Source organism: Pterocles gutturalis, unplaced genomic scaffold (assembly GCF_000699245.1).
Source record: "Pterocles gutturalis isolate BGI_N339 unplaced genomic scaffold, ASM69924v1 scaffold36780, whole genome shotgun sequence".
NCBI lineage: Eukaryota > Metazoa > Chordata > Aves > Pterocliformes > Pteroclidae > Pterocles > Pterocles gutturalis.
In genome coordinates this window covers 27,676-43,511 of record NW_010142094.1, presented here as the reverse complement: position 1 = coordinate 43,511, position 15,836 = coordinate 27,676, and the positions used below count along the sequence as shown (strand labels likewise).

General features: G+C 40.7%; 1 protein-coding gene across 1 annotated transcript in view; it reads left to right on the top strand.

The window, feature by feature from the left end:
• The window catches only part of TAF4B (TAF4b RNA polymerase II, TATA box binding protein (TBP)-associated factor, 105kDa), a gene marked incomplete at its 5' end in the record, with an annotated part of 56,895 nt that overhangs the window by 20,510 nt on the left and 20,549 nt on the right, over positions 1-15,836 (top strand). The window contains 4 exons of the mRNA XM_010084257.1: positions 1,261-1,430; positions 4,484-4,614; positions 10,367-10,492; positions 11,539-11,595. Of these exons, the coding sequence (XP_010082559.1) occupies positions 1,261-1,430; positions 4,484-4,614; positions 10,367-10,492; positions 11,539-11,595 (484 nt within the window). The remainder of the gene's footprint in view (positions 1-1,260; positions 1,431-4,483; positions 4,615-10,366; positions 10,493-11,538; positions 11,596-15,836) is intronic.

Genomic DNA, 15,836 nt, shown 5'->3' with positions numbered 1-15,836 from the left:
CTGTTCAAATAACTTCAGCTTCTACCTGTTGCCAGTCAAAAAACAGTTTCCAAGACATCGCGTCTTACCTAAGAATACCAAGTTTCTGACTAACCCCTTGTTCAAGAGTTCTGTAGGCCACTCAGTATTTTCTGAAGATGAACTTTATCAAACCTTGCCAGCAAATACTTTTCAGGTGGGGGCTGTGTGTAGTTTTGGTTTTTGTTTTCTTTTGTTTTCCAAATCAACAGACCTTCAGATTGAGTCCTTCCCCCTGTCTGTATTAACAGTGGTGATTTGTGTTTTGGTTCTAAACCTTTGAAGCCACCATTAGGGCTTTTGGCACTTTGTGAAGCAAAAAAGCTTTCTTTTGATGTTCTAAACTTAATTGAAAATAGCCTGGGTATTTTCATTGCTGAAGTCCTGCAAAAACTTTTCCCGTATAAGACAAATTCAGTATTTTAACCAAAACGATCCTTCTTAAAAAAAAGCTGAGGCACACAGGCTACTTGCTTAATATAAGCTTTGCCTTGATTATAGCTAGTCTGAGTTATGTTAGCCCTAAGTACGCCAGATTTGAGTTTTTATTTTTAACATGTGGACCAAAGCTACTCAGCCAAATCCAGCTAAGGGAGGGATGTTAAGAACTAGAGCTGTGCTGCTGTTCTTTGGAAGCATAGCATCCTCCTCGCTATGTACATAAGTACTGTATGGTTAGACTGATTCAAAGGGCAAGGTCTGGTTAGTTCTGCATACTACTGACAAGGAGCATCCGTATCTTATTTTTTAAGGGAACTCACTAAAAGAAATGTGAAGATCAGTTTTGTGATAATACACTTGTGCAGTAAGGCTCAGTTCGTGTGGGAGGCATCTCAGAAAATAGGCTTGTTTGTAAGTTCAATGAGTCAGTATCCAACTTTATTCAACACTTGGTTATACCTGGTGAATTAGGGTTTTAAAACAAATTTCAGGCTGTAAAAGTGGTGGTGCAGGGTGGGGGGCTTGTGGGGACTTTTAATCCAGGTTTACGTCAGTCCTTGGTTTCAGAGCTTGCTCAAAATTTCAGTTTCGTGTGAAGGATTTGCATGCCTAGCAACTGAAATATTAGTCAAGCGAACGTTTTAGAGTCACTTCACTGAAGTGTGAAAGCTCTTAGGAGCAGTCTGTCCCTGTCCACACCCAGCTCCCAGATATGGGAATGTGGCTGTTTGTTGATAGTAAGGAGGCTTTTTCTTTGTATCTATTCTGAACGAAGCATAATGTTGGTTTTCTCTCTAGTAGAGATGAAGATGACATAAACGATGTGACTTCTATGGCTGGGGTCAATCTTAACGAGGAGAATGCGTGCATTTTGGCGACAAACTCTGAGCTTATTGGTACAGTGATCCGCTCCTGTGCTGATGAACCTTTTCTCTCCTCGGAAGCTCTGCAAAAGAAGATCGTGAACATAGGTGAGAGCAAAGCATATGTAACAGATACATATGAATGTAGTATTTCCCTGCCTGTTCCATCAGCCAGCTTCCAACCTTTGAAGAAGGAGCTGGAACTATTAAGGTCTGCCATCTCAATTCACATGTTTTTATCAAACTATACTGAGTTTTTACTTTCCCTTCTAGGAAACAACTGTTCTCTAAGTTTTTTACATGGAAATAGTCTGGAGCACAGCCAGGAAAAAAAAAACAAACAACTGGTGCCGCTTTTACATGTGAGAACTGAGCAACTGTATTATTCCTAAAGTTAATGGAACACATAACATATCTATGGATGCTAGTGTCAAATGCTTAAGTGTGCTTTTCTGTTTCTTCAGCTCCTAACTTAATACATTACACTGCCTTTCCTAACAGCTTTTGCATTCCTTAGCCTGTTCAGATATATTTACTCTATTGACCAACATTACAGATCCTGCCCTTGTGGTCAGGAAGAAGTTTCAAACTTTAAACAAATGCACAGGGCAGACCTTTGTTTATGACTCCCTCTATGGACAAATCTTTCATTAATTTTATGCAAAAGAAATGTTAAAGCTGTTTGCATCAGTGAATAATGCTGTGGAATGTATGTGGAGTGGCTGAGACTAGACTGTAATAGGAAGTTTTTAGTGTATGTATCATCTCAGCTGTTAGTTTCTAGCAAAATAATAACTGTTGCTTAGCAATGTTGTATTATGTCAGAGCAGGGAGCATGCATTTGTATGGCAACACACTGATTGGTACCACTGCCATCTACAGCAAACTGGATGAATGTTGCTCAATTCCTTCCTCCTGCTCTCTGCCTGGTAGCTTGCCATACAGGAACAGTGAGTTTTACAGCTGAGCATTCAGGAAAGCCTGCAGTTCATACGTACAGTCGTAATTCTGTCACGGTGGTTTAACTACATGATCGCAAAGTCTTCCTACATGCAACTTGTTCTTAGTCCAGACTAAGCAGCTAGCCTGTGATGAGCATGTAACCTGCAAATGCTGTCTGCTACCTCAATACATCCCGCACTAGCTAGCCAGATTGCCATCTGATCTGTATGTGGCATAGTTGAGTGAAGTAAGTGCTGTGCTGCTAGTGGAAAAGGGAAAATACAGATTGAAACTGGTGCCTAGAAGCTTTTCTCAAAATTCAGTAGAGGGTTAACCAGTCATCCATGGAAAGTGGATATAAAGGAAAAAAAAAAAAAGAGCTCTACCAAAACATAAAGAGAGAGTACTTCTAGAATAATTGTCTGGTTTGGAGTGTGAAGACAGTTCATTGAAAGATGGAAAATACAAGCCTGACTGTTTCATGGCTGGCACGGTAGCTGTTCCACATTAATAATAATAATATTTCATGTTGTAAATGAAAAGTGTTTGGATTGCAAGGAAAAAAATACTGCCAGGGAGTACAGCAATGCAGAAAATGATTGCTTCTGCTCTTGAACCAAGCCCTCTTTGATTTAGGAAGTGTGTGTGTGTGGAGGGAGATCTTGAGCTTTAGAGGGATTTTGTTTTGTTTTTAAATTGATATTTCAGTATTCTGATCATAGAATCATAGAATGGTTTGGGTTGGAAGGGACCCTAGAGATCATCTAGTTCCAACCCCCCTGCCATGGGCAGGGACACCCTCCACTAGCCCAGGTTGCTCAAAGCCTCATCCAGCCTGGCCTTGAACCCCTCCAGGGATGGGGCATCCACAGCTTCTCTGGGCAACCTGGGCCACTGCCTCACCCACCGCACAGTAAAGAATTTTTTCCTAATATCAAATCTAAATCTGCCCTCTTCCTGTTCAAATCCATTACCCCTCGTCCTGTGGCTACAGTCTAGTGGGAAACTGCTGAGGAAGTGTTGAAAGGTGCTTGAGCAAAATGAGCTTTGCACTCAGCTAAGGTACAGGCCAATGCTTGCTGGCCCAGATTGAATAGTGGAAACACTTTGCTTGTATCTGGGAAAACATTGTAGATTCTCCCTGTCTTGTCAGATTGTTATTAATTCCATATTCAGTGCTTCAGTTAAAGTAGCAAAGGCAAATGAAATAGGTGATAAGGTTTTTTACAGTGTACTGTGTATCCATTCTTAACACTCCACTTGGCAATAAATACCAAAATGAGTTTTGAAGGCGTGCTGCATCATAAAGTATTACAGCCACTGTAAATGCAGCGAGGGGCAAGGAAAAGCGCTTCTGACAGGCACAGTGCATGAGGCATGTGAAACTGCTGCCTGTTGTGCCTACCAGGGAAAAGTCTCTGCCATCCAGGTGTCTTGATGGAGTCCTGTTGAGTGATCGATGGTGTCAACCACCACGGGAAAGCTTCTCCATTGGCAGCCTGCAGCTGCAGGAAGGTTGCAGAGGTGATGCCCAGCTCTGGGTGCAGGGCTGGCACAGCTTTGCCTGGAGCTGTTGCCAGCCCTGGTCGCAGCTGTTGATACACAGAGAGGCAGCAGCAGCCTGAGAGAAAAGGTTGAAGGTGATGGCATGACGACCCTGGCTGGACATGATTGGTGTTGTCTGAGCTGCTACCGTGGGATGGTTGGGTCTGTCTGCCCCATGCTAGTCGGTTGAGGCAGGTGAGAGGGTCTCGTGTGCCTGGAGTGAGCTGGAAAAACCATCCCTGCTCATTGAATAAATGTCATGAGTTGTTAACAAGCCCGGTGTCAAGCAGGGCAAAATGTAATTCTCTATTTTTTTTTAATTACTGGAATTAACAGATTATGGCACTAATTTCTACAGCTACTGCTTCTCCCCCTCCCCGAACATGAAGCTTGATTTGTGTTCTTATTAACTTTGTCCTATAAATGACCTTGCAAGGAGAGTGGTTCTGGAGGCTAAGTGAAACAATGTCTATATTTTCTGAAGCTCCAGGCTAAGTTTTATTAATGTAATGTCTAAGATCTTTGAAGTTGTGACTTTACCAGGAAAATCATAATCTCCAAACCTTTATTCATAATGGGTATGACTTCCAGGGGGAACAGAATACCTGCTGTGCTAATTATTTCAATTATCAGCTACTACTAAAACACGTAATGGATTTTCTCTGCTTCCACAGGTAAAAGGCATGACATTATGGAACTTAACTCTGATGTTGTGAACTTGATCTCCCACGCTACACAGGAGAGATTACGAGGGCTCCTGGAAAAGCTAACTGTAATTGCTCAGCACAGAGTATCAACCCACAAGGTAAAGGAAATCATTAAGCAAGTTTTGCACCAAAGTTTTCCTGCTTTGCAGCCTTGAAGGTAAACCTCTTCCAAGTATAGGCACATCATAGGCAATACGTGTATTTTCAATATCTACCAAAGGCTAGATTTGACTGTTTATAGCCTCTTACTATTCCTTACATTTTCCACTTGATTTGTTGGATAGGTGTTCGTAAAGCCTAGCATAAGAATAAATGCATACGTTTCTCCTCTTCCGTAGAAGTGGTGGCTGGTATACAAAAATTTGTCTTGCATGGTAAATGTAAAGCTATTTTTGAATGCTCTTGGTGGTCAGGTTGATTTAGGGGCTTGTGTTTGCTTTATGCATTTACTCTTGGTGGAACTGCAGTATTGGCTCAGTAAAAAGCTTTGGGAAACTGAATTGAGTATTTTATTTTTAGAAAGTGCTCCATGTGAAGGCAGAGACCGCTTTGATCTTAGAGTTTCCGGAAGTTTTTTTCTGTCAGTGCTAGTTAAGATTCCCTCCCCTCCCTCTGGTATTAGTTCCATTCAATATAAACTGTATTGGGTTTCAGGGAGCCAGTATCCCTTAAGATGCTTGTATGAAACAAATGGTAAGCGATAACTTAATTGTGGCCAAAATAGCTTTTTGAGGCTTTTTTTTCTCATTCAATAATAATAATATATTAGTCTGTTTTTCAGTATCAAGCTGTTTTAGAAAAAAATTGGAAGTTAGAAGCAGACTAATCTGTCAGCTCTTAAGTTCTTGTTGGGTTTTTTTGTTTGGTTTTTTTTTTGTATGTTTGTTTTTTTACAGGAACTTTATACTTAATGAAATTTAACAAGAGCAACTAACTGATGGGATAGGAGTTATTTTTGTACTGAACGCTTTTTATAGGCTTTTAAGCACTGGAGAAACAGTAAAGAGGAGGAACTATTTGTAAACTTCCAAGTATTTACTGTGGTGAGTGAAGCAGATGGAGTATGCTGTCCCTTGCCAGAAGAAGATGCAGTAGGAAAAAAAATTAATACAGAAAATATAGAGTTTTTAATGAGAAGTCTTTAGAAATCTGCACATGTTCTGTGTTGTCTCTCCAAAGTGGGAGATCCAATACAGCTCGTGAGCAAAAGTGAGCTGGAAGCTGAAGTCCTGAGTAACTGGTAGGACTTAGTGTCTTGCAGACACCAAGGACACAAGGGAGTGTTTTTGGACAGTGGGCTTGATAGGACTGATTTCTTGCTTATTGAATTAAAGCAATATAAAAGCTGATAGGTTTTTGTCTGATTGAATTGCCAGAAGCAATGATAAGATTGTAAGACTGCAGAAAGTTTGTTTTCTTATACTTTTTTCTAAAAAACAAAACAAACAAACAGAAAGTAATGGACATAATAATCCTAGAGGCACAGGTACTCTATTTCGATAGGAAGATGGTATTGCACTACAGGAGCATCCTACAGGATTGCTTTTGGGCGTAACATTACTGTGAGAGATGCTGACAGGCTTTTAGAAAGTTCAGGAACAGAATAGTACAGGGTTTTGGAGCCCTGTTGTTTATTTATATATGTATTTACACAGCTCTGTATGCCATCTCCCCCAGTGCTTGCCCCTGTCCTCTTCCCTCTAGGCTTTCGATAGGTACCAGTATGGAATGTGGGCTCATTGTGTTTCAGAGAATTATCCAGAGGCTTTCCAAGAGGGTTGGGTAGTTGCCCTGTAAGGCTTTGTATTGGGCTATCTTAATTACAAAAAGACAGATAGTAGTAGGGATAGATGTGTTGAAACCAAGGTAACTATTATTAGGGTAGAAGTTGATGTAAAAAGCCAGTAATTCCTGGGATTATACTTGGGAAACTCTTCTTTCTTGTTTGCTCAGCTCATGCCTAGCAGCTTACGTCTGACGGGTAACCCTGCAGAGAAGGAGAGTTGGCAGGGTAAAAGCTTTATACTATGCCACCATGTAGACTTGGCAACTTTTGCCCTTTTCTTGCTAAATTTAAGGGAAAAAAAGTATCTAATTTTAATTTACTAACTTAATTAGAATGAAACTGTCATGGTGGTCTCTTTATCTGAAGTAGGAATAGCCTTTCATGTTGTTGTAAGCTGCTCTCTGTGCTGCAACTCTTGCTGCAGTGCCTTTATAGAGCCTTGGTAAGACCATAAAGGCAATTAGCTATAGCTGATTTGGTTCCTTGGCCGCTTCCCTCCTAAAATCTGAAGAACTGCTGAATTAGCAAAGTGTGTATGTGACATAATATGATAACCAAAACCACAATTGATAATGACAACTAAACAGTACACTGATTAAAAAATGTTTTTGATGTGGATGGATTCAGCACAGAATGAGTTGACTGCCATGCTCCCGTGTTTGGGACCATGAGCTTTGAGAGGCATGGTATGGTGCTGTGCTATAAACATTGCTCCATGGAAACACTTTCCTCACTTGCAGTAGCAGTAAACAGCAACCCTAACCTATGCTATCTGTAGGGCGATATGGTGTGGCAGCTGCGTTGGTTTAAGGGGTAAGCTCTGAACGTAGGGAAGGAGTGAGCACTCCTAGGTGTGAAAACAGCCAGCCTCCTCCTACCCACTCCACGCTGCCATCGAACTGCAGAGTGCAGAAGTAATTGATCAGAAGCCTTTCTGTTATTAGCCTGGTTTAGGAGTTGACTACAAAAAGCCAAAGCTTAATAGGTTCCCATATAGCAACTGAGCCTCTGCAACTGCCTGTCCCTGCTCTGTCCTCAGCAAGGTGTCAGCATGGCTTAAGCTGTTCGGATTTCATGGGAGAAATGGTCTTTGTGGGATTCTTCCAACTTCTTTCCTGCTGCTGCATTGAAGTGGAGCACAGCTTCCCTGTATGTGTGTTTTTCCTTTCTGCCCCTGAACATGCAGTACATTCATGCTGCTAAACTGCAAGTGTCTCAGTCAGGTTGTAGATTCATTTACAGGTATGTGACAATCTAGGAAGAAAGCTGCAAATCGCAGACAAGGCGTAAAGCTGTTCAAAGACATACTTGGGAATGCTTTGCTTCAATGCTACATGTTTCAAATATGTGTAAACCTAACATAAACATTTTGGTAGCAATTGGGTGTCCTTTAGAGTGCATCTATGGAGAAGTCTTGTGTGTATGCATTTGTTTTGAAGAAAAAAATAAAGTGTGGGGGAATGAATAACAAGATCGTATAGATGTGCTAATGTACTATTGTGTGAAAGCAATAGCTTCTTCCAGGATAGCAGAAAAACTTTCTTTCACTTTTGGTGAACTCCAGATTAAATTTGTCTCAGTTAAAGTAAGAACAACTTTTTGACAGTCAGATATACAAGTTCAGCTTGAGCACATACAGATGTAACCACACTTTGTACTGTGGTTACATGCTTTATCTATCAGTAACTTAAAGTCTGGCCCTGATTATACTTGTAACTTCAGTTTTGTTAGGATTGGACTCTTGTAGCTTGGGTCAGTTTGGCCTTATGTGAGGAAGTTAAACTGTTACATGGGCAAACACTGAATCCAACTTGCTTCATCATGACAGGAATGGCTACAAGTTATGAACAGGTATACAATATAATGTTTTGTCTGAGCAATTCAGTGCTAAATGATCATAGAGAACGAGTTTATGAAGTAGCATAAGATATAACTGCAGATGTGTGTTCCTCTTCTTAAAAGACCTGAAATAAGGTATCTTAAAATGGTTGTTGCTGAGCTGAAATACTGTTACGAATGCACCCAGTTCTTGTCCCATATAAGCATTGGGGTGCTTCTGGTTGAGAGGCTTGTGCTCCTGTTTGGCATAGGGTCTTGTATTTGGCTTTAAAAAAATGTAAGTGTCTGACTCTAACTTTGGGCATTCCAAAGCAATGCACTTCTAAACTTTAAAAAAAATAATCTTCTGGTAATACGTCTTTCTTCTTTGTCCCTTTAAAAGGATTGTGGCATGGTGGTGGATTATTACAAACTGCTGCTTCAAAACAAATTGTACTAACGTACTGAGATTGACTCAAAGTAGCGTGTGTTTCGTGGGGAGCAGCAAAAGGAATGTTGAGCAGTAACAGAAGCGGGGGGAAAAGTTTGTTGGACTTTTTTGTGGAGCCACAGATTCCTCTTGGGAAAGACAGTCTCCTTGGTTGCAACACGTGGTGTGGTCTGAACCACAATTGGTGACGCATGACAATGTGGTGGCTCACTGAAGAGGACCAAACTTAATACCAGAAGAGGGATTGATTTCATGTTCTGGCTGAGCTGTGAGAATTCAGACTGGGAAACAGCAGTGCCCCACAAGAAGACTTTTACTTTCCCTTCAGCTTTTAAAAGTGTATGACTGGGTATGGGAAGAAGAGTCTGAGTATAGTGTGTTTGAAAACTAAAAATACAGCAACTGAAGTTCTAGTTGGAACTAAATGATCTTTAAGGTCCCTTCCAACCCAAACTGTTCTATGATTCTATGAAGTCACTGATGGTCCATATACTTAAAATATATCCTTGCCTAAAATCTAGCTGTAAATATGCTGTGTTTATTCCAGAATAGTTGTGTGTCAGGTTTGCTTCATTAAAGTGTGAGCTTGAGGTAGGGTAGAAAGAAGTGTTGCTGAAAATATGTGGTATGTTTGATTGGTAAAAGGCCAAGGATAAATTTCTCAGGAAAAGGCAAGTTCACAAAGTAACAGAGAAGGAAGATAACTCTAGCATGTGCATTAAAGAGTGGTACAAACAGGTGGCATAGACATACGTCATCTAGAATGGGCTCCTTGCCTTGTTTTGCCTGATGCCCTTTGGCCAACGCATGGCTTAAATAACATGTATTTGGAAGAGCAGAATAGTAAAACCAAGCTCTTTATTGCCAGTTGACCACATTTTAGATGTTTCCTTTTTGTCTTCTTTCCTATCTAGACAAAGTAAAACTAAATTCATTCAGACTTTCTAGTGAGGGCAAAAATAGTATGAAAAGTAAATTACTGATTGCTTTTTTTTTTTTAGACAAAAAGGGCCATAGTCTTGTTTCAATGCATGTGCGTTCAGTTATTGTTGGAATTTGTCATTAGTATTTACTGGCCCAGGTTTGCATGAGGGGCTGGGCCAGATGACTTCCACAGGTCACCTTTCAACATAAACTAATATATGACTTGAGAGCATCCACTGAGGTTCTAAAGCTGTAATAAACCATATATAATAAACATCTCGCTTTTCCCACCCCCAAGATTCGTTATAGCTAGTTCTAAATCACCCCTCTGCTACATAAACTCTCTTTTTGGAAATACCAGGTGAGACTTATTTCAAATTCTGAACTAAATGGCTGAAACTAAAACACCAAGCACTAGAAACTTAAATTTTCAAAATTTTTTTTCTTCACCCTTTCTCTTTAAGAGGGAAAAGATATGATGTTCTGCTGCTTTACAGTTCTATTTTTTCCTCTTAACCTGTCCAGAACACAGTCTTGTACATATGTTTACTGCTTATGAAATTGTTGTTTAAAACAAAATTTTAGCCTGTAGACTTAAAAACTTTGTTGTTGTTACAGTCAATAAATAATAGAACTAGACATTGCTAATGTCACTTTTGCAATAACCTCTCACTAGTCGTGGATGCCAAGAAACATGCTTCAGTTGAGAGGAGATGTGTAAATGACTACCTGCCACCTGAAGTCTTTCTAAAGCAGCCTACGCTTTCCAGCTGTGAAAAAATAGTGTTGTTCTTTTCAGATTGTTACCATTGGGTTTATTAGCTCTATTGATGTATGTAAAAGCCTGGTTGTCTATAACTTCTCTTTCCAGGGGAGCGATAGGTACGTCGTATCTAGTGACACCAGAGCACAGCTGAGATTTCTTGAAAAGCTTGATCACCTAGAAAAGCAGAGAAAGGATGAAGAGGAACGTGAAATGTTGCTTCGAGCAGCCAAGGTAAGAACTTCTTTCTTTTCAAGGAAGTAGTGGTATCCTTTAGACTGGTGAACATCTTCAAGTTTCTCCTGTTTCTGCTTTAAATGTAGTAACCATTAACCTTATAACTGGAAATCCATAATGTTTAGGATAGCTTAGGCTATACAGAAGAGGATTTTAGCTTTTACATTCTTCTAAAAAAATTACAGGAATTCTTTCAAATGCATGGTGGGGTGAACTCTAATTTTGAGATTATTCCTACTGATCAAAATGAAATAAAAGAAGTATTCACATAGCTGAAAACGTCCTTCCTGGCTCTATTTCTGTCTCTGAAATGGATATGTCTCTCTCCATATCTATGTATGGCGGTTTGAAAATATGGTTTCACTATGCTTATTCAAGCTGGAGCCTGGTGCGATCCACTGCCCTGCCAGATATATTTGTTTGCTGTAGTCAGATCAGAGAGCTGGCCATGGAGCTCGATACCCTAGCATCTGTGAACCCCTGATGGAGCCACTGCTAGTACAGAATAAGTACCCTTCTTTCCCCTTCCCTCCCTTCAAGAACAGGAGGAAAAAAAAAAAATCAGGAGATGTTGCTTCATAAGATGCGACTTGATCATCTTCTGTTTGTGGGGGTTTTTTTGTTTGTTTTGTTTCAAGCTTGAATTCTGGAGCCCCTTGTGGAACCCTAATCTAGATTTGAAAGAGTCGTGTTGTACTTGCATGAGTACGACTCCCTCTCTTTCCTACACTTCCTGTCCTTTTTAAGTGTCTGCTACTGACATGAACAACATCATGCCTAGACTGGACCTGACTGACAGCGTTAGCATCATTTTCTGCTTAATCTTGCTCCAGGCTAGAGCAGAGGCAGCCGGCCCAGATGAGGAGTGGGGTGCGCGTATGCGTGTGGAGGGGGAGGGAAGCCAGTCTGGATTGGTGCATTCACCCCTGGAGCTAAATCTTTCAGTCACCAGAGAATATTGTCATTTATTAAATATCTAACAGATACAATGGTGTTTGGATGCCAGTAATTTCTATTCAGTCTTTTTCCTCTTCCTTTGGTAGAGCCGTTCCAATAAAGAAGATCCAGAGCAACTGCGGTTAAAGCAGAAAGCGAAAGAGGTAGGACTTTCCAGTTACCATGCTTGCCTTTGTGTGTTGAGAGGAGGTTGGCAGCCCTGTCCTGGCAATTAGGTCAGGGTTTATTTTGCTGCTACATACCATTTGCAGAGGCCTTGGGGAAGGACAGGAACTGCCACAGGCAAGGGCAGTGCTTCAAATGAGGTCAATGAATTATGAGCTCTCTTTTTTTTTAACATTTTATTTTCGTAGTTTCAGTCCCGTCTAGAAATGGTCCTTTGTAAACTGCAGCAGTGCACTTGGTAGGAATATAATGTGGGATTAGGGAGGGGGAAGAAACTTTGAGATTTAGCATCTGGGACTGTACAATAGGCTACATTTTTTCCAGGGTAATTGTTCGTTTTGTAAATCTGATACTGCTTATAATTCTTTGGCTGGGAGGCGGTACTGGGATTTAGTTTTAAATGGAAAACGCCTCTGGCTTTTAATTTTCTGGGCCCAGCAGTTTTCTGTTCTGGAATGGAGCCCTTGTTTCACACAGTTCATGTTTAGCTGCAGGGGTTTTAGTTTATAGCTTAGACTGGTTAAGCTTTTACTCCCAGAGGCCTCTGCATAGCAACTGTAGAAATCAACAAATAAGTTCATTTATGTCTGCAGCCTCCTCTCAGTAGCTGACTTTTTACATTTCCCAATATCCATTTCCTGACTTTTCTAGCCTGAGAGAAAAAAGCTCCACTAATTGGAGCTTATTTTAATTGAGCCTTAATATTGGATCTCACTGGAGTTGCCCCCAGAGCTACTGGGAACAGAATGAAATGAAAGTACCTAAGGTTGAAGATGTGTGTGCATGTGTGTGTGTGAAATTTTTCACTTGACCTACAGATTCTTTTCCCTGCTGAATAAATCATCAAGCCTGTTCACATTTCTGATTAAGGATCTGACAGCAGACGATAATAAAGACAATTGAGGTGTGAGACGTGTGATACAGAGCTGAAGAAATTGGTTTCTATAGTTACTTGACTGATTTCATGCAATTTTTAAGGATCTTTGTGCTAAATGAGAGTGATTTTCTGAGCAACCTTTTTCCTTAACTGTGCCTCTTGAACGATGAAATTTGTTGTTGCTTAACATTGCTGCACTTGGCTCCTAGGTGCCAGCAGCAGCAGGTTATTTATGAATGCTTTAAAGGCCCTTATTGTTTGGATTAATGTAGGAGCCCAGGCAAAACAAATGGAAATCCAGTAAAATTGTATTAGAATCAATGCTCTGGATTTGCACCATAGTACAAGAAATTTGTAAAATAAGAGGAGAGAGAAGGAACTTGCTTTACTATATGTCTGTCAGTTCTTTCTTTCTGCTTACAACTCTTTCTTCAGGCTTATAATCTGTAAGTACAAAGTTGCCCTACAGCCCTGCCCAGTTTGCCTCTAGTGCCACCAGGATCAACAATCAGTGGGTGACGCTAATTGGTCTTAGTTTGTAGGTGGCTTTGCCTCTGCATCATCTGGTTGTTTCTGGAGGTTCTTTCTTTTAATAAAATACTGCAAAGCAATTAGTTTATGAAGCTTCTTTTCTCTTTTCCTCTGAACAATAATGCATAGGATCTTGAAAAATATTCCATGATTCAGATACTTAGAACCGGAAAAAGTTAAATGTGTGTGTTTTGGATCACTTTTTAGATTGGTTGGTGTTGTTAATGAGATCTCTTTTAAAAAGTGACATATTGGTGTACAAAAAAGGAGCCAACAGAATGTAGAAGGTGTCTGAGTTCAGTACTTAAGGTTCTATTAAGTGCTTAAGTTCACATCCTTCAGCGCATCTTATCTTGTGCGAGGCCAACATAGCCTTCATTGCACTTGGCCTGCGTACGTTTTCGTGCTGTGATGGTCTCCAGCTGGCCACCAAAAGAAGAGAAGGCAGATGTGCCTTTTGGGACAACACAGATCTTTATGTTGGTATTGTCCTGTGGCCTGCTCCTTTTTTCTCTGGAGAACGAGGCAGCCAGAACTTTCAGGGCTTCATGTGCCGCACGGGAAACACACCTTCTGTGCCAGGGGTACTTTCTTATCAGTGAGACCATCTCAAGCTTGAGTGGAAATTAGACCAAATGCAGCTGGTCAATTTTGGCACGTTTATTGACAGTTTGGAGATCAATGGTCAGTACACATTTGCATTAAAAAATGTAAACATGAGTAGAGCTGGAATAAGAGCGAAGTAAAAATCAACAAATATCCCAAGGCTGAAGCTGGTAATGCAGAAGCAGCACGGTGTGTACAGAGATGAAAGCCTGGAAAGGTTCACCATTGTCTGTCTGTCTGTCTGTCTTGTTGTTTTGTGAGGGTATCCTGCTCCTAAGAAACCACGCTTGGGAATTTTGATACGTCTGCCAACTGGTATCCAGGCCACTCTTGTTGAGTATCCACTGGAAAGCCTCATTTGATCTGCCTGAAGTTCTTTAAGAATGAGTATGGGCCTTCCTTCCTCAAAGCTGTCTTTTATGTGTTGATGGTGACCCCTGGGAGAAGGGAGAGGGTGTGGGGTAATGGCACTGGAGCATGTTCTAAAGCAATGTTTCCTGAAATGCAGAGTGTACATCCTAACAATGAATACTTATAAATCCAGGATGTGCTGTCATCCAGCAGCTGGAGGCAATGTCTTAACATGGCTGGAAGTACATCCAGAGACTCGGCAGTGGATTCTTTTATCGAAAAGGCTATACATAATTGCTGTGACCTTTTCATCCCTTTTTGCATGACCTATTCCCTCAAACTTCCCCTATACAAAGTCATTTACTTTCCTATATTGTTAGTCTATGTAGCTTGCTATGAATTAAGTCTTTATTTACTTCCCCCTCTCACCTGTTTCAGCAGATTGTAATACCTACAAAGTGCACATTCCTTCCGAGACAGCTGCAAGGCTTGCCCCAAGCTGCTCCTTTGTGCGCTCAAGAATTTTGCCCTTCCTCACCTCATGGGCCAGCTCTTTGTGCAACAGCGTTCCTGAAGTCTGGGTAAATTACCCCTGCTTTTCATTCAGACTTATCTGCCACACCAAGCTGAGAGGATACAGTCCTTGCATTGTCCCTGATGCTTGGACTTTTAAACCTTAAGTTTTTTTTAGGTGCTTTCTGCTATTTCCTGTTCTACTTTCAACTATACTTCCAGTTACAAAGAAAATGTTCAGTTGATGCAATTCTTGTAACTGTATTTATTGTTTGTTTCTGACCTCATCCTTTTTCTGAAATTAGCTTACTTGCGTAGGTGTAGGATACTGTCAAATGTGCAAGCATGCCGTATGAACAGTGCACCCCAGAAGACGTGTAAAAATGTCAGTATTAAACAGTGTGTACTGTAAATTTAAATATAAATCCTGATCTTTTGTACTTCCATCTCTCATTTTCGAAAGTGAGTGTGCTTGTGGTGTGGCTTCAGGAAGCTTAAGGGTGAGGCCGAGAAACATTTCAAATTGTATGTGTGGAAGATTGCTGCTTGGGGTTAAGGAAGCAAACAGGTCTCATACTGATAACATCTTTGCTTATTCCGTAGTAGTTGCCTTCATCTCTGCTCTCTCTCTGTGGCACCTTGCAGCATCTATCAGTGGACAAAAGTGAGCAGCCACATCTTGCACTAGGGGAAGGAGCGAGTGGAGCAAGCACCTGATGGTCAGCAGGCTTGCCTGCCCCATTCTTTGCTCTTCCAGCAGTTCTGTTCACTTACAACTGCACACATCTTCCCAGTCCCTTGTTCCTGCCTGCTTGACACACTTGTGCATTTTACTGTTATGATTTTGACACAGATGTCACAAGATGGCAGTAGATGAGATGCTGAGAAAATTAAATACCTTTAGTATCAACTGACTGGGAGAAAATAGCAAACCCTAGTTTTTTTGTAGAGGCAAAACAAGCGCTATCAAAAATATTGAACAAAAAGTCTGCATGATTCCAGTGAGTTCCTAGGTGTTATATAGTAGTGACTGAAACTTAGTTGTTCTGTAGTATTGTTTTTCAAAAATAATCTTTTTTTTCTATTTCATGTGTGCATCCTAACTCTTCCTTTGTTACCTGAGAATGTGAAAGGAAATAAAGTAATTGTGACATGATTCTTTGCTGCTCTCCCTATTGTCTCCAACCTGTGTTTTCAAGCTGTTCCCTTTTTCTCCCACACCTCTTGTGCTGATTCTGTATTTGGTCTTCTGGACCTAATGGTTCAAATTCTTTAAGACCACTCTTGTGGCAGGTGAAAAAGAAACTCTCTAGTTAACCATAACATCTCAAAAAAGCAAAC